This window comes from Haliotis cracherodii, unplaced genomic scaffold (genome assembly GCF_022045235.1).
Source record: "Haliotis cracherodii isolate W230 unplaced genomic scaffold, xgHalCrac1.p SCAF_10, whole genome shotgun sequence".
NCBI lineage: Eukaryota > Metazoa > Mollusca > Gastropoda > Lepetellida > Haliotidae > Haliotis > Haliotis cracherodii.
In genome coordinates, this window is record NW_027266265.1 from 57,341,206 (window position 1) to 57,368,105 (window position 26,900).

At 39.0% G+C, this 26,900-nt stretch overlaps 1 protein-coding gene across 5 annotated transcripts in view; it reads left to right on the top strand.

Moving 5' to 3' along the window:
- LOC139454566 (Wilms tumor protein 1-interacting protein homolog) overlaps nucleotides 1-25,964 on the top strand; it is a 71,051-nt gene extending 45,087 nt beyond the window's left edge. The window contains exons 3-9 of one of the 5 annotated variants that reach the window (XR_011652460.1): nucleotides 5,847-5,914; nucleotides 10,952-11,014; nucleotides 11,973-12,103; nucleotides 12,465-12,516; nucleotides 13,252-13,320; nucleotides 19,677-24,295; nucleotides 24,464-25,964. Coding sequence is in view for 4 of the 5 variants with exons in the window: in XM_071236359.1 (XP_071092460.1) it covers nucleotides 5,847-5,914; nucleotides 10,952-11,014; nucleotides 11,973-12,103; nucleotides 12,465-12,516; nucleotides 13,252-13,320; nucleotides 19,677-20,075 (782 nt within the window). In the remaining variant the exon portion in view is untranslated. Of the gene's footprint in view, nucleotides 1-5,846; nucleotides 5,915-10,951; nucleotides 11,015-11,972; nucleotides 12,104-12,464; nucleotides 12,517-13,251; nucleotides 13,321-14,849; nucleotides 14,901-15,952; nucleotides 15,978-19,676 lie in introns of those variants that run through there. The other 4 variants (XM_071236360.1, XM_071236362.1, XM_071236361.1 and 1 more) reach the window with 4 other exon arrangements.
- Nucleotides 25,965-26,900: the final 936 nt, after the last annotated feature.

Below are 26,900 nucleotides of genomic sequence, written 5' to 3' on the forward strand. Positions count from 1 at the left end.
ACAATGTTACAGACACAATGTAACAAACAATCAGACAGTGTAACAGAATTAAAATTCACGGAATGTAACAGACAGACAATGTAATAATATTCAGATGATGTAATAATCTGACAATGTCATGATAAAATGTAACAATCAGACAATGCACAGGACAATGTAATGATAGTTTTGCATAGTAAACAATTGAATCTGAATCAGTTTACATTGTCTAGACACTACCTGTCTCCCATGAACTTTCAAAACATTTGCAGTTTAAAATCTATCCTTGAATACATAACATATTTTTTCTGTATTTTCTTGGTCACTGTGCCAAGATAGGAGGTAAGAACACTGAAATATTTCTACAAGCCAACTTTTGAAATATAACAAAATGCCAATAAGTGTATTCAGTGAAGCAGCCTATTTTTCCAGTGGGTATTACATTGTCTTACACTTTGTGTGACTGTGCTGTCTTGTTTAGGATGAGAGGTGGTGAGGTAGCCTAGTGGTTGAAGCGTTCGCTCGTCACGCTGAAGACCTGAGTTTGATTCTCCACATTGGTACAATGGTAAAGCCCATTTTTGGTGTACCCTGCTGTGATATTGCTAAAAGCAGCGTAAAACCACTCACTTGTTTAGGTTGACTTATTCGTAAAACAGAAAACAAAAGATTTTGGCCTAAGTTATTTCTGTGTGAAGTACCTGTCCTGGATGTAGGCCTGTTGAGTGAGGGATTACTGGATTGTCTCGCAATCAAGCTGAAGGTTCTCATGCTTAGCATTATCTTTCACAGACAGAGTTATAATTTCAAATCATGATCTCAGTGAATAGCTTCTAACATGTGTAATTCCTGGGGATGAAAAGATTGACCTAATATTTCCACATTATAGATGAGTTGAGAAACTTGCCTCAGCTAGTTTGTGTGGTGGAGTATTTTCAATGTGTCATAACAGAGTAGTTAATTTGGGGGTACAGGTGGTTAAGTCGCCGGAGGCTCTAGTTGCATCCTTCAGGCATTCCCGAAACACCCTGATTACATTCCTGGGTTTGTCGGCACCGTACCTGTGCCTGTTGGTCTCACGGCATGGGTAATCAGCAATTACCTGCATCTTTTCTGGCTTATCCCCAACTTTAACCTTATATGACTGAAATACAGTTCAAAGTGGACTCACTCACTCACTAACTCACTCACTCACTCGTGAAGATATTGGTTAGAATTGGTCTTCAGCAACCCATGCTAGTCGTAAGAGGTGACTAACAGGATTGTGGGTTCAGGCTCACTGATTTGGTTAATGTTTGTCAGCGTATCCCAATTATTCATGTCAATCACTCCATTGTCTGGTCCAGACTCGATTATTTACAGACCTCCGTCATATAGCTGGAATATTCCTGAGTGCATTGTTAAACAACCAACAAACAAAACACATCATTTGCGTATATACAATATGATAAACACAAGACTCATTTTGGTGTTTGCACATACACTGCCAATAAATGAAACTCTGCATGTTTGATTGTATCAAGACTATAATTTCATTTCACACACATTCACTCACTCACTCACTCACTCCGGACATCCTGCCTAACTGACTTCACAGAAACACACAAGGATGCCAGCCATTACTTGATGAAGGAATGCTTCCTTTCCTTGACTGGGGTCATTACTGTTAACCTTGGCTGACTTGTGTTCAAAGTGTTGGTAATTAGCAGAAGCAGACCTCGATAACGAGCTGTGTGAAGGTCATGGTCAAGTGCTCGAAAGTACTTGACATGGAACACTACCGATATGAAACAGAGAGAAGGATACTGGAATGTCATTGACTAGCTGCGTCAAAACCACTAGAACACCAATCTCAGCAACAATGTCGTCAAGTAGGCTTATCAACGGTGATAAGGTGATAATAGTGTGATATGATTTACAGACAATCATACGTGAAGCTGTTAGCACAATCAAAGTTATCTCGCGGGAGATAAAATTCCAGTTCATCTCAGTTGTTATTTATGAAATATCTTCTGATTCTTAGCTCACCTGACTGAAAATCACGAAACCAAACTTGTCTCCACCTTGTGGCCATACTCTGTGACCTTGACACCAATGATGTCGCAGCCAACGATGCAGGTCCTTCAAAATGACACTACGAACTGGTTGTCTAATGCGAATATGATTTACGATCTTAGTACTTTTGCGTGTGTTTTTTTTCTTCAGAGTATATTATTCATTTATTAATGCACTCAATCATACCGAAATATATTGTTGATGTAAATAACCCCCCAATATATTTTCTTGACCTTTCTGGTAAATGTGCTCTCCCCAACCTCTTTCCAGAATTAAATGTTAAAATAATATTTCCTTACCCAGCCATGTGTTTTAATGCTTTTTTCAACTGATTTCACAATTTGACAACCCGACCCAAGTTGAGGCGGTCACTATGACCAGAGGCCACAGACACTACCTGAACGCTCTCCTTGACCATTGAAACCATTGTTCTCATCAACAAACACTTTCCTCACCTGTGCCAAGGGCCTACCTAAGGAAACACTCGACAGTGTACAAGAATTTAATTTCTTTGAAAGATTCCCGGATATGAGATGTATCAGTCCAGCAATTACCCTTGCACTGACAAAGGGCTTCAGTTGAGGGTGTTTTCAACTGGGGTGTTTTTGTGGAGTGAAGTAAGGCAGACATTCCTGACTGGCCAAGGGGCATAACTCTCTGTATGGGAGGGGCGTAGTTGTGCCTCTTCGGATTGCCTTTGTCACATTTCCCTTTGTTGTTGATTTCATGCCTCACACTTCAAACACCACCTGAAGCCAAGTCCTGATCTGGAACACTGAACACCGGGAAGGTGGTCTTTTCAGAGTTGTGAACTTTTCTGTGTCCTCTCAAATGATGACACTGTCCAACATGTTGGATTTAATTGCTGGAAAGTAACTGTAAGAGCAGCTCCTGTTACAAATGTTGGTGCACTCATGAATATCCAGAATTTTCTCACTGTCGAATGTCTTTAAACAGTCCTGTCTCTGTTGTTGAATCTGTAGTTGGTTGGTAGACACTCTGTCTCTGAAAATATAGAAATTTGATAGAAACAAATAACTCCATTTAAATTGAAGAGGAGCCCCAGTGAGAACCTGGACCTGAGGAAAGTCTAGACTTGCTTCATGAGAGGTTTACATTGCAGTAAGGGCCAGGGCTTGGCGCAAGGGAAACTAATATGGTTGGAATATGTTGGAAGCGGGCAGGCATTCAGGTTTTACCACTCCATTTTGTTTTGGGATTTATTGCGCCCAAATTCAGGTCAGTAGGTCCAAAATATACAAAATATGTTTCAAAATATATATTTATGTTTCCTCAAAACGTTGAGCAGGTGGGGCAATAAATGGGGAGCAGAATGTTTAAAGATAATTTTCAAACAGGTTTTAATCATGGTATTTTGAATAATTCATTAATGATGATAGTGACAGTAATGAGTTGGGCTTTTTAAGCATATTAATTTATTTTATTTTTCTCATTTAAATTTTTGGGACTTGGCGGATTCGTTAGCCAAGTGATCATTGATAATTCAGGTTGGCTATAAAAAAGCTTTTTAATTCTTAGTCTTTATCCAGTTTGTTTAGCATGATACTGGGATGATGAGGTTTGTGACTTGATGCTGATGGTCTCAGTCATGGTTGTGTTGGGGTCAAGTGTTTGACTGAATGCTAGATTTGAATATACAGCTTTTCTTTGTGATTGGTCAGTTTATGTGAAGCATATAGTTTGTGATTGCCAGTTTGTTGGAAGCCTATATTTGACTGGATGAATATGAATACAATGCTGGGGTCATCTGAAGTCCATCAGTCAGTGATAACTGTTGCTACAGAGTGCCTTGTCAGTGAGAGGCCAAAAGGTGGAGAGGAGCACAGCTGATAACATGCTCTCCACATTGTTCACATTCCTCAATATGCTAATAGCTGGGGCCCTGATTGGGTGGCAACACTTCTATGTTCACAAATGTCAACATGCTGATAGCAGGGGCCCTGATTGGGTGGCAACGCTTCTATTTTCACACAGCTGAACATGCTGATAGCTGGGGCCCTGATTGGGTGGCAAACATAGCTGAACATGCTGATAGCGGGGGCCCTGATTGGGTGGCAACGCTTCCATTTTCACACAGCTGAACATGCTGATAGCGGGGGCCCTGATTGGGTGGCAACGTTTCTATTTTCACACAGCTGAATATGCTGATAGCTGGGGCCCTGATTGGGTGGCAACACTTCTATATTCACATAGCTGAATATGCCGATAGCTGGGGCCCTGATTGGGTGGCAAACATAGCTGAACATGCCGATAGCTTGAAACAGTGTTACAAGTACATTGGTGTACATTATCTGACATGGGCTACAACTTGTGTTTAATAAAGTTTAGCACAACACTCTGAATATGGAATTTTAGTGCACTGTTTAGTAACAGGAAATTATACTTCTGAAAGGGATAGAGTTTACTTTCATTAGGTTAATAGGTTTTTAAGTACCCTAACCTAACCTTACCATGTCGTTCCCTTTTTTGTCTGAAAAACATTCAAGACTAATTACATCACTTTGTGCTGTCCTCCCATGTAAATCTCAATAATTTAAACACATTTTTCCTACAATTTTACTCTCGACAATTTGAAAACATGAGCCATACAAACCTGTGAACATACAATACCATTTAGAAAGTGGTCAATGTAACATATGCTCTATTTGGGATAGGGGGCGGTCGGGTAGCCTAGTGGTTAAAGCGGTCGCTCGTCACGCCGAAGACCCGGGTTCGATTCCCGACATGGGTAAAATGTGTGAAGCCCATTTCTGGTGTCCCCCGCCGTGATATTGCTGGAATATTGCTAAAAGCGGCGTAAAACCATACTCACTCACTCACTCTATTTGGGATAACAATTTCTTAGTAAAGTACAGATTTTACTACTTTACTGAGAAAGTGTATCCCAAATCAAACATTTGTCACATACAAACTTGGTCCTATGTTGGAGAAAATACTCATTGTGTAAACTTTTTAAAGATAATGCTTATTTTTAATAGTCTTTGAGAACTGAAAAATTCTCATGTATTTCTTCTTAAAAGGAATTGTAATGTCTGCTATATTATATTTTAAAGCCGAGCCATGATATGTCATGTGTCATGTTGCTAGGAAGGACCTGATACGGTTTGTTTGGGTGATTTCTGATCATGTCTGACTGATGACGTCATCAAAATGTCATGCCCCTACTGTCTGTATATCTGGCCCAACACCTCAAGGTCGTGCGAGATTTATGAAACTTGGGCTGATTTCCTTGAAAAACAAAGACTGATAAGTGTTGACACAGAAAATGAAACTAATGTTTGTGCGTCTTGATGGTATTTCCTGGTTTTTGAATTTTAAGAATGTACCAGACAACAAAAGGCAAGACAAATGCTTTTTGGCAGGTTTCAGTTGCCTTATTGTGAGAGGCAGAAGCAGGGCTTGAGTCAACAGTGTCTTTGTCGGGGTTAACTTGGGGTTAATGTCCTACTTGAACCTTTTTTGTTTTTATTTCAATGTCTATATCAATTGATCATCACACATTCATGCTGCTGACGTTCATGCATTAACTTCAATGTTAATTTCAATGTCCAGAAAAATAAACTTTAAAAAATCTCTTGATAGAAGAGATAAACTTTTTAGACATGCAACTTGTCATAGTAATTGCCTTATCCAGGATTCTGAAGACAGAGGTTGCCAAATTAAGGTGCCACAATTCACAGTACAGAGTTCTGTCCCTTAGACATTCCAGGAGTCTGTGATTGTGACATAACTAAAATTCATTCCAATTCACTCACTGGCCCGAGTTTTCACTATTTCTCTTGTGTTGACAGGGAGGACGTTACGAGGGAAAGCTTTCTACAACGTCCACGGGAAAGTGTACTGTGAGGAGGACTATTTAGTAAGTATTACGCCAGACATCAACCATTTCGTCATTCCATGGAAGAATGCCTACTAGAGAGTGATCTTTGTCTTGAAAAGGCTTTTAAGATGCCAGATTTTTAGGTGGCTCAGGTGATGTTCTTGTAACTGTTTTAGGGGTGGACGGGTAGCCTAGTGGTTAAAGTGTTTGCTCGTCACGCCGAAGACCTTGGTACAATGTGTGAAGCCCTTTTCTGGTGTCCCCTGCCGTGATATTGCTGGAATATTGCTAAAAGCGGCGTAAAACCATACTCACTCACTCACTGTAACTATTATGATGTGCCTATTAATATTAATACAAACTGTGTTAGGCTTAAAAATTGTGCATATGATAAAATAATATTATTTGGCAAAAAAAAATATCTTGGTTCTCAGACACTGCCCCCTTCATCACAAAGTCCACAGCACATTTAGTTTTTATTACCATTTAAAAAAAATAAATATAAATTCCTTAAATATTCTAAATCCAACAGTAATCAAACATTGTATTTCACTATTTTACTCATCAAGGAATACATTTATGTTGGGAGGCCTTTTCCCAAGTTGATTGTACACAACTGTTTATTTGGTTACATACTAGTTTGAACAACAAAAAGAAAAAGAAAAAGACACCGCCTGCCCACACTTTATTTTCAAAAACCCATTGCCTGAGAACCAATTCTTTTACTTTATTAAGCCTTAGTCACATCATATACACAGTTTTCTTACATACCTGAAATACAGTTAGTAAGTGATGTTAAACCTATCTCACTCATTCGCTCACTACGTCAGGGTAATCTCAGCCCCAGATCTTACAGATGTAATGACCAATAATTGATAGAATGATATCCTTTTTATTGAAGCAAGTATGATTTTGTGACAATCTGATATTGTTTGTGATTGAAATTTAGCAGCAACAAGGACCTTATCGCAACTATGTGAATACTTTGTTGTTTGGATTTTGGGAAAGTTTTAGGTCAATTTTCTTGCAGAAACTATGATGTTGTTAATCAAGTCTTCTAATGCCGAATTTGATTGTGTTACCCGAATGGCAGCATTGGCAGTGTTGTGTTGTTTCTGAATGGCAGTATTGGCAGTGTTGGGTTGTTTCTGAATGGCAGTGTTGGGTTGTTTCTGAATGGCAGCATTGGCAGTGTTGGGTTGTTTCTGAATGGCAGCATTGGCAGTGTTGGGTTGTTTCTGAATGGCAGTATTGGCAGTGTTGGGTTGTTTCTGAATGGCAGCATTGGCAGTGTTGGGTTGTTTCTGAATGCCAGTATTGGCAGTGTTGGGTTGTTTCTGAATGGCAGTATTGGCAGTGTTGGGTTGTTTCTGAATGGCAGTATTGGCAGTGTTGTGTTGTTTCTGAATGGCAGTATTGGCAGTGTTGGGTTGTTTCTGAATGGCAGTATTGGCAGTGTTGGGTTGTTTCTGAATGGCAGTGTTGGGTTGTTTCTGAATGGCAGCATTGGCAGTGTTGGGTTGTTTCTGAATGGCAGCATTGGCAGTGTTGGGTTGTTTCTGAATGGCAGTATTGGCAGTGTTGGGTTGTTTCTGAATGGCAGCATTGGCAGTGTTGTGTTGTTTCTGAATGGCAGCATTGGCAGTGTTGGGTTGTTTCTGAATGGCAGTATTGGCAGTGTTGGGTTGTTTCTGAATGGCATCATTGGCAGTGTTGGGTTGTTTCTGAATGGCAGCATTGGCAATATTGTGTTGTTTCTGAATGGCAGCATTGGCAGTATTGTGTTGTTTCTGAATGGTGCATTGGTTGTGTTGGGTTGTTTCTGAATGGTGGCATTGGCAGTGTTGGGTTGTTTCTGAATGGCGACTTGCCAGTGTTGTGTTGTTTCTGAATGGTGGCATTGGCTGTGTTGTGTTGTTTCTGAATGGCAGCATTGGCAGTATTGTGTTGTTTCTGAATGGTGCATTGGTTGTGTTGGGTTGTTTCTGAATGGTGGCATTGGCAGTGTTGTGTTGTTTCTGAATGGCGACTTGCCAGTGTTGTGTTGTTTCTGAATGGTGGCATTGGCAGTGTTGTGTTGTTTCTGAATGGCGACTTGCCAGTGTTGTGTTGTTTCTGAATGGTGGCATTGGCTGTGTTTTGTTGTTTCTGAATGGCGACTTGCCAGTGTTGTGTTGTTTCTGAATGGTGGCATTGGCTGTGTTGTGTTGTTTCTGAATGGCGGCATTGGCAGTATTGTGTTGTTTCTGAATGGCAGCATTAGCAGTGTTGGGTTGTTTCTGAATGGCGGCATTGGTTGTGTTGTGTTGTTTCTGAATGGTGGCATTGGCAGTGTTGGGTTGTTTCTGAATGGCGACTTGCTAGTGTTGTGTTGTTTCTGAATGGTGGCATTGGCTGTGTTGGGTTGTTTCTGAATGGTGGCATTGGCAGTGTTGGGTTGCTGATAGAAGACAGGTGGTTTCTATTGAATAAACCTTTTTGCAGCTCCTCACAGCCAGAGATGCTCTTCCTACTCATCCGTTACTATCAGCCCCAAGTCAGCATCACTGGCTGTGTTGGGGAGATAGTTACCAGGAACATGTTCTGTCACCTGATAATGGCAGTTTCACATCATGTACTGTTAGACTGTTCTTATTCAGAGGCGGACCGCCTCCATGGTCTAGTGACAGAACGTCCCCGTCCGTGTCACATCAAAAGACGTTAGTGGCGCTCGGCATTACGGAGGTTAAACAAGAACTGGCCTTGAGCTTGGCAAACACTGGTCATTGGGTTGAATCCCAGATTTGCCCTCATTGTTTGAAACTTGGTTTATGAGCACCATACCCTGCACTCAGGGTTCATCGACGGCGCAAACATCTTCAATCTGAGTAACAGAAAGCTGACACACGGATACATCTCATAATCATGTTCAAAGGGCGGCATTAAACTAAACTCATTATCATCCAAACCTGGCTCTCACAGGCAATATCACTTGGGTGAAATCAAGCAATATGTACATTGTAGATATCACTGCAATGAAATTGCATCACAGTGCTTTGCATACCATTGTGACGTCATTGGTCACAATTAAATGACATCACTAATGGCTCTGCTACTGAAGCTGTAAGCAGTACTCTTTACACTTATGACACTGCTTGTTACTGTCTACAAACTGCAGAATGACGTTGGATGATAAATAGAATCTCACCCTTGTGTCTTTTGATATGAAATACATCTATTATTGATATCAAAAGACATTTGGGTGAGATTCTCCATTTCACACAACTTGATATGACACTCATGGATTGATGTAGTGACACTTCTAATGCCCGAGTACACTGAAGGTTTAGTGAGTACTGGATTAATGTCCATGCAATATATTATCTGTTTGTGGGGGAAAATATATTTTATGTGAGCCATTGACACCCAAATCAGTGTCACACCTGTAGCATTAACTTAAATCAGTGTTACAGCTGTACCATGAATTTAAATCAGTGTTACAGCTGTAACATCATAAATCAGTGTTACAGCTGTAGCATGAACTTAAATCAGTGTTACAGCTGTAGCATGAACTTAAATCAGTGTTACAGCTGTAGCATGAACTTAAGTGATCAACTATGACATGGTTATCCCAGGATTCCCTCCGGCATTCTGCCAATGCATCATTTGACATGACCATGAAACTGTCTCCTTCATGGCCTGGGTTGGAGAGTCTATTATCATTCTGACTGCCAAGTGCCAGCTCAATTTGACTGGTTGTGATTTAGGTGTTGGAAGTTATTTGTACTCTATGACTGATGTATACGGTTATTTGTACTCTATGACTGGTGTGTACGGTTATTTATGAGTGCTCTCAAGGGTCTGTAATAGTTGAGTCTTGTCAAGAGATTTGAGGCCCGGTGTCAATTCCATCTTCAAATGGAAGTGTGGGGTGAAATCGAGAGCTTTTATCAATGATTGAAAGGTAGTAATTGATTACAATTGTGGGTTTTTATATGTTGTTTGAAATAAAATGTATATCGTGTCATCATGGTCCTGATTGGTGTTTTGTATGTAATATGTAGGGTGAGTTATAATTCATGTCACCTCGGCATGACTTCAGCCATAGAGGGATGAGGAGATCAATGGGAAGGGGTTGAGAGCACAGAACATGTAGACTCAGAACCAACACCGTTTACACATTTAATACCTCACTTATGGATTTGTGTTGCTAGGGTTTCATTATGTTAGTTACAGGGAGTTACCTAGACCTGCTCAGAGGCCGATATAAGGCCCAAAGTCTGCAGGAAATGTCGGTATAAATTCCCGAATTAAAATTTTAACATTTCCCAATTCATGCTGTTATGTTTGTAACTGATGTTACTTTGTAAGGCAGCTTGTATTTTACTGAAGTTAAAAACATATATAATTTCAGTGATATAGTACTTTTGAATTTAGGAAAATAAGAACAACATAACAATGTTATCTGAAGGAAGAGAAGATATGAATGTCAGCTTGTTTATTATGAGGAAAACGTTTCGGAGTATATACTAACTCCTTCATCAGTCTTCATCATCTTTCATCCGGTGAATTCACCTGATGAAGGAGTAAGTATGTACTTTGAAACGTTTTCCTCATAATAGTGAGTGAGTGAGTTGGGTTTAACGCCGCTTTTAACAGTATTACAGTTATATCGCGGCGTGTCAGCTTAATGTGGGAGGAAAGCCCGAAGTGATGCAGGTCAACGACGTTTACCACTTCGATGAAACCCACGAGCACGGGTATGGTGCTGACAAACCTAGAAACATAATTGGGGCGAACCGGGATTCGAACCCACAATCATAGGTTTCTGGCGTGCCCAAGGGACGCAACTCTGCACAGCGAATCGTGGCGCCTTTGACGACTGGGCCACCCGTGCCCCCTTTTCCTCATAATAAAGAAGTTGACATCCATAAATTCTCTTCCATATGTGTATCACTTCTAAATGCCTTTCAAAGACTTAATTTTATCTTATTTGCATGCCATTGGCACTTAGTTTGGAATCTTAGATAAGTCCCTGAGTTTTGTAAAGTACTTCATTGAAATATTGCTGTTGCTAACCGTTTTGTTTCCTTTCAGTATTCAGGGTTTCAGCAAACTGCGGAGAAGTGCGTGGTTTGTGGCCATCTCATTATGGAAATGGTGAGTAGTGTTCAAGAGGCTGGGTCTGAGGGTGAGGTCTGGTCGCTGGATCTGATGGCTGGGTGTGATGGCAGGGATTGATAGCTGGGTCTGAGAGTGGGGTCTGATATCTGGGTCTTATAGCAGAGTCTGATAGCTGGGTCTGATATCGGGGTCTGAGGGTGAGGTCTGGTAGCTGGGTCTGATGGCAGGGTCTCATAGCTGGGTCTGTAAGTAGCAAGAGGTGACTATTAACCATTGGATGACTGTGGAGATACCCTGAATGGTTCTTCAGCAACCCATGCTTTTCATAGGAGGTGACTAAGCTTACAGACTGCCGTCATATAGCTAGAATATTGCGGAGTGTTGTGTTAAACAACAATCAAATGAAATTAACTGCTGGGACTTAGTACTACACTGCTTTGAAACGATAGTCTCTGTGGTCTAATTGATAGAGCACCTGCCCAGAGAGCAGAGGTCTTTAATTGGATCCACTGCTGCATCATACCAAAAGACATTACAAAATGGTACTTATTGTTACCCTGCCTGATGTTTGGCTTTAAAGGGGTAAAACAAGGACTGGTTGGTGTAGAAACAGTATACTGTGTCTGAGTGGGGTATCCATGTTAAACGGTGTCATTAGATCTTAGTAGACTTGTACAAGCAGCCACACACACACGCATGTCGCTATGTGATTGCAGTAATCTTTAACACGATGTTCGAGAATGCTTCCAGAATGCCTTAAATGAATTAACTCCGGTGCCACTGATTGACTTTTATCCATACTTTTGTGCATGAGATTTAGCACATTCTTTCCTGTTTGTTTTGAACTATTTTTGAGATTCCGTGTCTCATGTTCAAGGGGGTATTGGTGGCCACAGGCCTTTAAGACTTTTAGATTCACTGTTCACTCACTTGTTTTAATCTGACCGATAGTTGGCACGCTGTCCTATTTCTAAGTTTTCTGTTTTCCTTTCAGATCTTGCAAGCCATGGGGAAGTCATATCACCCAGGTTGTTTTCGATGTTGTATTTGCAACGAGTGTCTGGATGGCGTTCCCTTCACGATCGACGTTGATAACAAGATCTACTGTGTGGCAGATTATCACAGGTTTGTCAGCACCGCACCATTCCTGGTTGTTCTACCTCATGTATTGTGTTGTTTCAATCTTTTCAAAACTAAATGCTTTAAAAACCACTCGACAAAGATTATGTATTTTTTTCTCCTTTCTTTTAAATATTGTTGTTCTATTACCCTGTTTACACTATATTTATGGGATAATCCTAACAATTTTCAATGTTTTCAGAACAAATTTGACAAATACAATTTTTCAAATGCATTTAACTTACTTTTGCTTATTATATTTTGAACTATCAACTTTTTCTAGTTAAATGTTTTTGTACAGGAGGACTTGAAGTGTTCTTTGTGTTGTTTTAAACAACGTGTTTATGATTCTCGTCCATTGTTTCAGAGTGTATGCTCCCAAGTGTGCAGCGTGTGGACACGCCATCACCCCAGTTGATGTGAGTTGACTAGTAGACACTGACGGAGGAACTAACCTCACATACCTGGGAACCCATCAGTGGGAACATGGTCATATTGTCATTGTACCAACATGAAACAGTGTGGATTTATCAACTGTATTGAGGGAAACTTTTCAGTTGTGCAGACATTTCACAAATCTGTTCAAGGGTCTAGGTTAATGTTTCATCTCTGAAAATATCTAGTTTTAAGAGAAACAAGCAACTACATTTAAATTGAAAAGGAGCCCTTGAACCTGTGGAAAATCTAGACTTGCTTCATTTAGGGATTACAGTAAGGTCGGGTCAGTCGTGTAGCCTAGTGGTTGAAACGTTCAACATACCGAAGACCCGGGTTCGATTTCCCACAATCATGGGTACAATGTGTGAAGCCCATTTCTGGTCCCTAAACAAAGCTCATTGCTAAAAGTGGTGTAAAACCATTCTCACTCACAGTAAGGGCTGGGCAGAAGGGAACATAAATTGTTCCAGGGACTGTGGGACAGACTATTCAAGGGGCCTACAAAAGGTGTTAGTATTTTCTACAACTGCTACTAATTAGTTGAATTGGGGTTCAATTCCCCACATAGGTACAATGTGTGAAGTCCTTTTCTGGTGTCCTCTGACGCGTTATTGCTGGAATATTGCCAAAAGCTCTCTCCTGAGAACTGTGTTGTATATATGACGTATTTGCTGTTGTGTTGTATATATGATTTATTTGCTGTTATGTTGTAACAGGGTACAGAGGAGACTGTGCGGGTCGTCTCTATGGACAAGGACTTCCATGTCGACTGTTATCATTGTGAGGTAAGAGTTATCTCCCTTTTCAATCCTAACGCATCGTCATAGCGACATCCATCATCATGTCAACTTGCAGACTAACCCCCCAAAACACTGAGATGTCTCTGTCAGAATCTGTGTCACACATTACTTAGACAGGAGATGGTTAGACTTTGAAAGAAAAACTTAGCACCCACGGAACCTTGTGTTCTTTGAGTACAAATGACACATTGAATAAAACAAACAGTTTACATCCAGTTCAAGTAATTTAATTGACATCATGCTAATTCTGAAGATCTGTTATCACTCCTTTGAATGGTTCTTATGATCCTATATTACAAAACTATTATTTCATCATTGCCTGGAATCCTGTCTTTCGGTTATCATCACACAATAAAATCTTCAGATTTTCAACCAAAGTCTTCTTCACTGTTAACTATCCATAAGTTGTGCAAGTACAATAGATCTTAGGGCTCCTTGGTGATATGACTGGCAAGACGTCTGATGAGTAGAGACATCTCAAGCATCAGTCGTGCACTAACCTGAGTATTGTATCAGTGTCTGTATGTCGATGCATAGCTATAGAGGAAGAGTGGATGTGGGTAAGAGAGCGGATATGTTGATCAACCATGGTAGCACCAGGCATGGAGGCGGATAGCTTGCATCGTAGGACTAGCTAGACCACGACTTGTCGATGTAACACTTCATGTGGAGATGTGTTGATGTTGTGTGAGGTCAGGAGAATGCACTAATGCCGCACCGGTGAACCTCTAATGGCAGTCTTGGATCGGGCTAGAGTTTACACAACAGAGATTCAGTCATTCTGAAGAAGCTTATGGCAAGTTAAGTTCTTGGCCTTGCTTCAAGAATTATATGTTTTGGGAACCTAGAATTAGAAGGAGTGTTTTTTAATTGGTCAGTGCATCGGGCTTCCGGTTGACCTGAGAAGCTGCTCACTAGGGGACAAAATGTTTTGCTAAATATTATTTATTGATTTATGATGCACAGGTAATTCCATAAGTTTAAGTAATCAGTGAGTCTGTTTTGTCGTTCAAATGTATGTTTAGGACAAAAGTCTTAAGAAAACCACTCAAACTGAAGTCACTTAAAGCATATGTATAATTTGCTGTCAAATGTTTTGCAAACTTTCTTGTATGTGACGCTTTGATATTCATTGACATCAAACTTTTCATCTCTGCATTTGTACAATATAAAGTATTTTGTACAATATTTTTAAATAAAAAAAACTAAAGACTCATCATGCTCCGGGTATATATGAGTGTAGTAGTCAAGGGGAGACAACTCTGTATTGCATATGAATCCTGTTCTGCTACAGAGAAAGAATGAATGGCTGTTAGGTTTTAACGATGGTGAGGGAGCATATATACGATGGTGAGGGAGCATATAAACGATGGTGAGGGAGCATATAAACGATGGTGAGGGAGCATATAAACGATGGTGAGGGAGCATATATACGATGGTGAGGGAGCATATATACGATGGTGAGGGAGCATATATTCGTGTTGTTTGCCTTCACACATCTGCTTCTCTTTCAGGGCAAAAGAAAATCGGCTGAGCTGTATGCTCAAATATAAAGCAAAATAAGGGTTAATATCAGTTCACGTAGACTTTCCCCCTTTTCCTAGCTTGGATAGCTCCTGGTCCTGGTGTCCTGGCATTGGTCTTATTGCATTGAACATAACACGTGTTGGATGCTGAGTAGAAATTAACCATTGAAAACAACTGTAGTGCGCAGCTTCCTAAGAGTTGATACAGTTGAAAGGGTGTTATCCTTGATGTAGTTGCAGTTTGTGCAAGTTGGTTTTGTAGAAATTTGATTGCTAATTTGTGCATACTTCCTTTTCTTGCATTTTTCATTCCAACCTGTTCTGAAATTGAACCTGCTTGCATTCTTCCCATTCACAGTAGTTTTAAGACTTGGACTTTGCACCCAGATTGTACTTATTTCCATAAAAATAAAAAAAATATCTATCAGTAAAGATTGTGTTGGTGGGTACAGAAGAACAGACTGAAACTTCTGATCCTGGTTTTAAGTACCTGAATAACCTAAGATGAAAAATGCATGACCTGTGGTTTTCCTTCCAAGATTTAGCGGCTGTGACAGGATGGAAATATTGAGACACTCACTTAGTACGATGATCCATAGCTGACTGAACACTTAGGAGCTTCTTAAAATGAACTCACTAGTTTTATTTTAGTTTTAGAGTAACTTAGACAATTTTCATTTCTCTCTTTGCATTTCTTCAACATTTGACAAAATTATGTGATCACATTGCCGTCAGTGGGACATCCTACACTGGACCTAGTATTTCAGATTTCATGATAAAAAATTGATTTAAAAATATGCTGCATTCTGATTGGACCATACATTTATCACTGGTTCATCTAATCAAGTTGGACGTCCATGTAAAGATGGCAATACTCATGAACAGGAACTTCTTAGTGCATGCTAGCTTACATAGCCCATCATTCATGCTTGCCTCAATCATTTTCTCATTCATTCTCTGTTTTGATATTTGCTGTATCAGATTATGTTTTGTTGTTTACAATGTTTTTTTAAGTACATATAGTGGCATATTGCTGCTTATTAAGTCCGTCGTACGTGTGTACATGTTTATTCTGCTTCCTGCTTTCACAGATAGATGGGAAGCCAGGGACGTAAGGTATTCTCCTGGTCGTAGTTTCCCACCAACTCAGTAGCATGTTTTAGGTTTTTTTGAAAAGCAAGGATTTTGTTTATTTTTCAATGGTTACATTTTAAGTATTTTTTTCGTTTGTTCAATATGTCTGAGGTGCTTGCTTTAATCATCTTGTGACACCTGATAGACAGAGAGTATATTCTAGAAATACACAACACCCTCTCTCCCTCCCCTTATCCAACAGTTTTTATTATTACCTGTTTACTTTGGGTAACTGGTTTTTATCTTAATATTTTCCATTCTAAAAAAGAAAGAATTTGTTGCTGTTTTACGTCTTTGTCAATTTCCAGATATATCTCTTCTGTTTTATCCAAGAAAGATAGCATTGCACCAACCTTACAGCATATATATATAATAAAGTCTCCGATATAAGCCTGACTGTAGATACAGTCCCATTGCCTATAGCTATTAGATGTTTAGGCTAATTGACCCCTCCTAATTCCTACCCGACCTATCTATTATCATTATCATCTAACTTATCTACTTTTCAAAGAAATTTTAATAATTTCATTACTTTTGTTTGGGAATACTTGTAATATGAATTATGTCTTCTGAGAATATGCATGTGTTCAGATAGTCACTTTCACAGCACGGCTATGGGGAAGTCAGAAGTTTTCCTGCAAATAGTTGACACATTTATGACAGTTCAAGGGAGACAACTCTGTTTGGAAGCACAACCAATATATTAATGTAAAGATTTTATAACCTATAGACATTGCATGCAGGTCATGAGTACATGGTGTAGAACATATTGAATATTCCTGTGTATTCCTGAGTACATGGTGTATAACATATTGAATATTCCTGTGTATTCCTGAGTACTTGGTGTAGAACATATTGAATAATCCTGTGTATTCCTGAGTACATGGTGTATAACATATTGAATATTCCTGTGTATTCCTGAGTACTTGGTGTAGAACATATTGAATAATCCTGTGTATTCCTGAGTACATGGTGTAGAACATATTGAATATTCCTGTGTATTCCTGAGTACATGGTGTAGAACATATTGAATAATCCTGTGTATTCCTGAGTACATGGTGTAGAACATATTGAATATTCCTGTGTATTCCTGAGTACTTGGTGTAGAACATATTGAATAATCCTGTGTATTCCTGAGTACATGGTGTATAACATATTGAATATTCCTGTGTATTCCTGAGTACTTGGTGTAGAACATATTGAATAATCCTGTGTATTCCTGAGTACATGGTGTATAACATATTGAATATTCCTGTGTATTCCTGAGTACTTGGTGTAGAACATATTGAATAATCCTGTGTATTCCTGAGTACATGGTGTAGAACATATTGAATATTCCTGTGTATTCCTGAGTACATGGTGTAGAACATATTGAATAATCCTGTGTATTCCTGAGTACATGGTGTAGAACATATTGAATATTCCTGTGTATTCCTGAGTACTTGGTGTAGAACATATTGAATAATCCTGTGTATTCCTGAGTACATGGTGTAGAACATATTGAATATTCCTGTGTATTCCTGAGTACTTGGTGTAGAACATATTGAATAATCCTGTGTATTCCTGAGTACATGGTGTATAACATATTGAATATTCCTGTGTATTCCTGAGTACTTGGTGTAGAACATATTGAATAATCCTGTGTATTCCTGAGTACATGGTGTATAACATATTGAATATTCCTGTGTATTCCTGAGTACTTGGTGTAGAACATATTGAATAATCCTGTGTATTCCTGAGTACATGGTGTAGAACATATTGAATATTCCTGTGTATTCCTGAGTACATGGTGTAGAACATATTGAATAATCCTGTGTATTCCTGAGTACATGGTGTAGAACATATTGAATATTCCTGTGTATTCCTGAGTACTTGGTGTAGAACATATTGAATAATCCTGTGTATTCCTGAGTACATGGTGTATAACATATTGAATATTCCTGTGTATTCCTGAGTACTTGGTGTAGAACATATTGAATATTCCTGTGTATTCCTGAGTACTTGGTGTAGAACATATTGAATATTCCTGTGTATTCCTGAGTACTTGGTGTATAACATATTGAATATTCCTGTGTATTCCTGAGTACTTGGTGTAGAACATATTGAATATTCCTAAGTACATGGTGTAGAACATATTGAATATTCCTGTGTATTCCTGAGTACATGGTGTAGAACATATTGAATATTCCTGTGTATTCCTGAGTACATCGTGTAGAACATATTGAATAATTTTCATGGAATATGATGTGTATTCCTTGTTAAGTATCAACATATGCATATCATTGTATCAGTGATACTTAAATATATATTTACTGTACATTGTATTTGAATCCATTTCAACTACATTTACTTATCAATGAAACACTTAGCTGTTCACTAATTGTTTCTAACTATTCAATACGGAATGATTGTGCAACCAAAGACGGATATCCACTATAATGAATATGTATGTGATAAAAGTATTTACTGAACCTCTTCTACCCCAGGCTACATTCTAGTAGACTGTTGGTATATACACAGTATCACTTTACTAGCACACTGGCTACTGGTTGCCACATTGTTAGGGTTGAAGCCAATATTGTTCCTATATGCATGACATCACGCATTTACTCAGCATGTCACTAGGGCATGACGCCCATATCACACACGTCATGAGTCTGTCATGCCTAGGGAGGACCATGTATGTATTGTATGTGTTGTGCTACTAGCTGATTAACACTGAACACTTTTAAACATTGACATTTTCTTAAAAGGACTGTAGTCTCATAAGCTAGGATTAGATCTGATTTCGACTGGCAAAACTTTCTTTGACACAGCTTGTAATCAAGTAACATACTAAACTGGATGAATAATTAAGTTTGCAATTGACATTTCCTCAATACATCTTTTAGTTTTCGATCCACACCAAACAGACACACTATGATGTAACTGAAATACTGTTCTAAGCATCGTCAAAACAAACTCACTGACTCGTCAATAACACCAATGTTGAGACAGACTTTTGTTAGAAAGCCAGTATTTTACATTAACTAAACATGAAATCAGTTGAATGCTGAAGTTCAATTCCCTCCTAAACACAATGCCCTCTGGTTTGTGCAACATCGGGGGCACGAGAGTTGTGGACATGACCTGTTGTAAGAGTAACACACACAAGCCTGCATCTGATCGAATGCCTGGTATATGAACACTAATCTGTGAAAATAACGTTCCTGTGGTGTGATTAACTTGCCTGTGCTGCCATCTGTCTGTACTGCTGATCTAGACTTAACAGTATCAGACCTCCTATCTGGGTAGTTAGCAGTAGAACTCATGGAACCGGCATAGCCATGTTATGTGATGGGAGTAGCTGTTCAAGTAGATTCTATATTACGTAACATACAAATTTTAAAAAAAAAATTGAAACATATTTGCTTCTTTTGAAGTATTATTTTTCTCTTTTTAAAAATAATTTAATACATTATCTTTATTAAATTAATAGAAGATGATGTAGTGGAGAGTGATTATTGTTTAACGCCGCATCAGCAATCTTGCAGCTATTCATGGCGAAAGAAGATACTGTAATATAATTTTATCTATTTTTTACACTTAACCTTTTTATCTGAATTATTTTATTTGAATTTGAATTGTCAGGTTTTATCAATAATTGGTGTCCCGATTTGTAACTTGTATTATGTGTTTCAGGACTGTGGTATCCAACTCACAGACGAACCAGACAAGCGATGTTATCCACTTGAGGAGCACCTGTTCTGCCGAGGCTGTCACATCGCGAGACTCAACATCCAGTACCCTGATGAACAGTTTTACATAGACCCACTCACATTCAACATTCAGAAAAAGTCGGATCGACATGGAGGTTCAGGGATCATCACAGTGGCGCCATCTAGCTATGCAGCAGTTGCTATTAACACCGGGTCCATACCCATTATAAACTCGGACAGAAATCGGGGAGGGGAGGAGATTCAAAATGGAGGCCATAATTTCGATTACCAATATGGTGGCCCTCCTCCCTATGCTGCCCCGAACAAACTGACACAAGGCCCACCGAAGCCGGGTACCAAATATCACATCACAGACTTATAGTTGTCATTGACATAGTTTTAGTGCAAATATATATATTTATTTTCTTATATCGTGTGATCGCCATTGAACAAATGGGTGTAGAGAGAGGTTGATGTATCAGGTGATAAAGGGAGATCACTCTCAGGTGATAAAGGGAGATCACTCTGCAGCTGAGAGTGCATTTTGGACAGCATTGTTGATTGTGATGCCGCGGGATTCCCTGTATGGACAAAGTGTGTGGTTAACCTCAGGAGGCTGAGTTGGCTTCATGGAGGGTATAGACATGGCTTTCTATCAACAATTGTGTTTGCAGACTGTCTCAAAACTTTGTTTCCCGGAAACTTTGCATATTTCAGCGTACATGTTAAGATGAGCTACGCTGTCTCCAGAGTGAATGTGATGTTACTTTTGTTTTTTTAATTTCAGGTGGTTGTGCTTGCTCTTCAGTTCTAGGGTTATGTTGATGGAAATTTTGCTTGTGGATTTCCAATAGCCACGTCTTTCATTTCAACCCAAACTTTCATCAGTTTCATCCATTTTCATATCTTAAGAATCTCTCTCCTGTGTATCCAAAAGTGATGTGTCATATGTTTTGTGAGTGAAACAATATTAGGAAGAAATTATTTATAAAGAATAATTTAGATAAATATATTTTATTTAGCTGGAGATGTGGTCTCAGTTGACAAGAACACTGTATTTGACATATGCGACCTGGGCTCTTTAATGACACACATGGTAAACAAGCTTGTAACAATCCTAATGACATTGGCCAGCCCTTTGAGCATCTATAACAGTGTTGCCTGGCAACACAAGGAAGTTGGATTCCCCCAGCCTTGTGTGGGTAGAAGATGCTGAAGTCACATCACCTTTCATGCTGTGACTAGGAGAGCTTGGTGGTTCATCAACTTGTAGTTTCTATATGATTACAAGACTATGGGAACCATATTTGCATGATGCATACAGGCTGCTGTCATACAGCTGGAATATTGCTGAGTGCGGCATTAAACAACAAACAAAATTCGAACCTATTTGGCCAGCAATCCAAATCAAGTGCCAAGAAATGTCGTCATGCATCCAGTCGAGCACATGGCAATACTGTCGAAGCATCTTCTGGTGATAACACAGTCAGCACGGACTGCCATGGGCGACAATGTACACCTGAGGTCAAAGAGAGGTTTTAATAAAAAAAATACTTAACCTCTATTAAATCATTGTCATAAATCCTGAATTTGGGCTGTCATCACACTTAAGAAAATACTTTGATTTTCCACATAGGTCCTCTTCACTGTCAGCTGTCCATAATCAGTTGTGCAAGTAATAGTGTCTTGATCCAATGATATTTTTAGTATAGGATCAATCTTTTCATATTTTGGTGGGGTTCATATTTTTGGGGAGACGAAATATTTCATACAACTATTTTTCTGAAAGGAGACAATTATTTTTTACACAGTACATTTTTTTCGGGACATCTGTCGTGCCTTCAAATATATATTTTTAAATTTTTTTGTCAATATTAAATTTATATTTATTTGGAACAAATGGTTATATTTTCTACAGTCCCAGGGCCTCCAAGAATATGACATGGTGGGGTCCTCTCTTGCCATGCTGAACGCTGTTGTAGGGGCACCTGTCCACCTGTCCACTCTGTGCCGTAGCGGGACCAAGTCGCTATGTCACATACATCGTGTTTCTGAAAGTCAGGATTGTTCGCCGAACATGCATTTTCTCTCTTTCGCATAATGTGTCACAGAGATTGGTTGGATGGGTTCGTGATTGGTTTGTACAGCTTCTTCTAGTGCCAGAAATGTGATGATTTGTTGCCTGCTAGTGCTGCTTGATATACGGTAACCAGAGAACTAGCCAGTTTGTTACATCTATCATGTTGAATGTCAGATGAATAGTTATGTTGAACATCAAATGAATAGTAATGTTGAATGTCAAATGAATAGTAACGTTGAATGTCAAATGAATAGTTACATTGAACATCAAATCAATAGTAATGTTGAACATCAAATGAATACTTATGTTGAAAAGAATTGGTTGTTTCAGATCAATTCTCTCGGTCCCCTGTGATGAAAAAAAATATGAAAACCGGTTGTATGGGACATATGCTCTGTTTGGGGCATATGTGAAGACACTTAGGGTTTCTGACACGTGTGATGTCAGTGCTCCTGGGCGCCTTTCACAAAGTGATCGTAGCTACGACTGTCATAAATCTGTTACAGTATAGGCTTGTTGTGATCGTCGTAGTGTTAGATCAGTTGTTGAAACGGGTCCCAATCCCTGGTGATGCATGATCCTAGTGCTGTACTGAGTCACCTTGATAACAACATGGGTGAAAATCTGTTTGTGAAACTGTCAATGCCAAAAATAACATGCTTTGTCTGACCTGCCTGTTTCATCATTAATTATATTGTGTGATGCTTTGCGATGGTTCTGCATCTGTGTAGAAAGGTGCCTCTATGTTGGACACAGATTTCTGAAAAATGCATGAGGCCGGTTCAAGGCTTATTGTTACACAAGTTGTCCATTGCTCAACCTTGAGGCTGTAATCTTCAGGTTCGTTCAATATTTATTGCAGGTGTATGTCTTTATGACATTGTTCAGATAGGACTTATTTATTGCAGGGAAGGAGAAACAGATTGGGTAGATTAATTTATAACATATAGACCATAATGAATTAAAAACAACTGCTACAGTTTAACTCATGAAAAAAATTACTTTGAGATGGATGATATCTGTAATGGCTGCCAGCCTCACGCAGGTACCGGTATTTGCAGCGTGGGGACTCCAGGGATCTCCTCAGCTCGCCACAAGAGCTGACTAACGAGGTTTGGGTGGTCACAGTGTTGGACTGGGCTGACCTAGCGCCATCTCTCCTGATTATGAGGATTGTTGCTGTTACTGTCAGTCACTGGTTTGTCTGGTCCAGGCTACTGTGACGCTTTGAATATTGCTGACTGTGCGAGACAATAACACTCATCCACTAGTGGTTTGTTTGTTGTTGTTAAATGCCACACTCAGGAATATTCCTGCTATATGATAGTGGTCTGTAAATAAATGTCTGGATGAGACAATCCAGTGATTGACATTGATCTATGCAATTGGGGCTGCAGGGGCTGCTGGGGACCTATTTTCTTACCTGGATTCCCCATGTGTGTCACTCACCAGTACTGCCACTACCAGAGAAGTCAAGCTGGGAGTAAGGGCTGGCTGTGCTTGTGTAAGATGAAACCCATCTTTGATGTCTGAGGTGAAATTCTATTAAACATCACACAGTTTCTATAATAGTTTCTAATGTTTAATTTATTGTGGTCTTAAGTTTGTGTGCGTGGCGTACCTTGTATGTGTTCATGGAGATGTCTATCAATGTAAAGGAAACGAAAGTGCAATATTGAAGATTATTTATTACCTTTCATCCCTGCCTCAGTACATGATTCCATCAACTTCCTGTTAGTGTCCCTCTGCTTCATCGCCTAGCAACCATCTTGTATTAGGGGAATCATTATATTAACGAAGTCTTCCTTGTTTGTGATTCGACAGACAAATGAAATTTGTTTGTTTTAACGATGTATTATACATGATGGGGATATGTCCACGGTGACACCTGTCGACCAGGTGGACATGTTGATGTTGTGTCGGATTTGTGATGCAAAGATATTTTTAGCCAAAATACCAAGCTTCCTACTAACAATGTTTGCGGTGTTCCTGCAGGGTGGAGATCGTGGATGGTCTGTTCAGTCTTATGAAAGCATGTATAACCCATGTGGCAGACCAAATAGGGGTGTTTAGAATAAGCTTTAATTGTATATTTAAGTGACTCAAGTTCTAAACGATGGCTGGATGAATAAATATTTATATATGTCAGAACTTTGAGAAGCATATCTCCTGTTACCAAATGTGATAGAAGCACTTAGTCAGTTAAGTATGGTCTTGTGAAAATTGTTTATTCCAGATCAATACTATTGCTTGTTGCACAAATATTCTTTGCCAATATCAACATAGGGCAGCCCCCCCTTCTCAAAAAAAAAATGGTAGCCAAATGACAAAGATAATTAAATTAAATATAGAAATTTTCATAGCCAGAATTCTAAAAATACTAGTTCATAAAAATATTAAAAACTTTAACAGATTTTAGTTAAAGTTGAAACCATATGACCAGCAATCAGGGTTGAAATAACAAGTTAGTACATTCTGTGTGGCATCACTTATGTCTTTAATGCAGATAATAAACTTGGCTGGTCAAGAAAACTTTGTCCTGTCTTCATGTACATGTAGATACATGGCTTCTGGGGTGCTGTGTGGTCAGTGTAGGAAGTACTGGTCGGCCATAAACAGTTGTTTATTGTCAAAGTTGGAAATTAGTGTTACACTGCAACGAAGCAGAAGTGTGAAAATCACGATTCAAGGTTTCAAATAGTTGTCACTTCATCAGTACCAGAGAACCATGATGGTAATATGTCCTTCATTTGTAATCATATGACACCAGTTGGTAATCATGTGATACAAGTTGGTAATCATGTGACACCAGTAGGTTTATCATGTGACACCAGTAGGTAATCATGTGACACCAGGTGGTAATCATAAGCTACAAGTTCATAGCCACCAAGATATTGCAGTATACACATCTTTGAGGTTGGAGATTGAATATAACCATTCATTGTGAATGTACCATTGTAAGTTATGCTCCCTACCATCATTCCTAGATATTTCATCATGGTACACAATATACACCATACAAACCAGTACGGGTTGTTGACTGACTGTATACAGCAGTCCTCCTATAGCCAGCATACTGCAGTGTCTGTGGTGTTCCACAGGGAATGAATACCACCAGGCCAACCAGTGAATGATAGGGAGTTACATAGAAAATATCACTCAATTATTACATAGAATTAGTTGTTATGATGGTGTTCAGCTGTCATACAAGTTATGTCAGGTTTAGCATGGATTTTGTACAAGCAAAATACTTCATAAGTAAAACAATCAAAATGTACTTGTATTGGTGATCAAATCAAAACAAATCTTTGTTTTTACCAACGAATATGTATGTTAAGTTTTTATTCATCCACAGCAGATTAAAATTGAAAGCATTACATGCTCTTCTGGTGATACTGCTCTCTGGGTTTATATTTGCATGACAAGTGAATAAATGTGTATATTTCCCCCCTAGATCTGTGCCCTGTGAAGATGTCTCCTATATTTTGTTAGAATCTGTGTAAAGAACTGCTTTAATATGAATACAGCTTGTCCGGTAGTCAGCTCTTACATACTGTTATTTTCAAATTGTTTAAATTGGATTTTGAAAAAGTAAAGTGAAAAGATTTTAACCATTTTATCTACCAAAATATACTGATGGAAACAAGGCATAAAGATGTTGCAGAATATTGATTGCTGCTCAATAAAAGGGCTCCATCGTGTCTCGGAAAATGTCGCAAAGTATTTGTACCTGATCATGTTCATTACTTTTCGGATTTCTTTGGAGAAATAAAAGGAGTTCAAACCAAATATATACTTTCTTTGTCAGCCATTCCTTTCATTTTCTCCATCAGTTTGTCAAAAGAAAAAAATCTTTTCAGTTAACACTAGCCTGCTACAAGGTATAGGAGGTAGGTTTTCCTGTAATCCTGTTATCAAGGCAGAGAGTGACAGTGTGTAAGGCTGTGCTGCTCATACCGATGCATTTTACACAAAGCTTCTTGTGGACGTTGTCGGCGATGTTGACAACGCTGCAGTGAGCCAGGAGGAACACCATGGGCCTCATGTGATCAATGTTATAATAATTATTTTCAGTTTAGTTCTATTTAATTTTTTGCTGAAGACTTGGTTAGAAAGCCAAAGTTGTAAAGACTTTGTTTTGGTAAAAATATTCTGTCATAAAATTGGTGTTTGTTTTTCTTGTTCAGAAGTTGCTGCTGCATTAAGAGATTCTTGAGAGTGGATGATAAATAGAATCTCAGCCTCGTGTGTTTTGTATATATCAACACTTGTCGATAAAGATTAAAAACTGAGGCTTATCGAGTCATGTTAAAAAATGTGTGATTCATTGCTGGAAACACGACAAAAGAGAAGTAAACTGAACTCCTGGCACTACCACCCAACAATAATGAAGCTGACACGAGGTACTGATGCGAAGAAGTCTTAAAACGTTCATTTCGGCAGACTGCTTCATAATCACATTATATCACATTATGAAGAGGAAAAAGGGTTATTGTCAACCTAGGAATCACCAGACTCTGGAGTACTCTTACAGATGACATTCTTGCTGCTTAACTGACGTCAATTTCTTTTTTTACTTCTTGGCCATTCCTGGGTCAGCTCACTCAGGTTTGAACTTGAGGGTCTCCAGCTCTCACTTTGTGGCAGTAGATTTACACAACATGCTGACAAGTTAGGGTTCCTTTGTTCGTGAATAATGGATTTCGGAATTCGATTTTGAGGAGAACCCAATGCAATGCACGAAGATGCATCTACAGCACAGTGGGGGTGTTGATGGCAACAGGAAATGATTGATTTGTTTTCAAACTAAGCAGTTTCTTGCTTGGTTAATTGTGCCAAGACGCAGAGATATGATATGTTAATTTGAGGTTTTCATCCCTTGAGATAAAAACACACAAAGATATGCTCAAGAACATACTTTAATGAAAAATCCTATTTTCACCTTGTTAAAGTCTGTACAATGTTTGGCATCAGGTTGAGATATGTTCAGTTTGGACCGGGGCTGGGGCTGGGGCTGGGGCTGGGGCTGGGGCTGGCTCTTTGTCGAAGGAACAAAGATTTGTGTGGTTGAATAACTAAACAACATTTTTTGTAATAATTTATTTTACTCATTCAAAAGAACTCAAA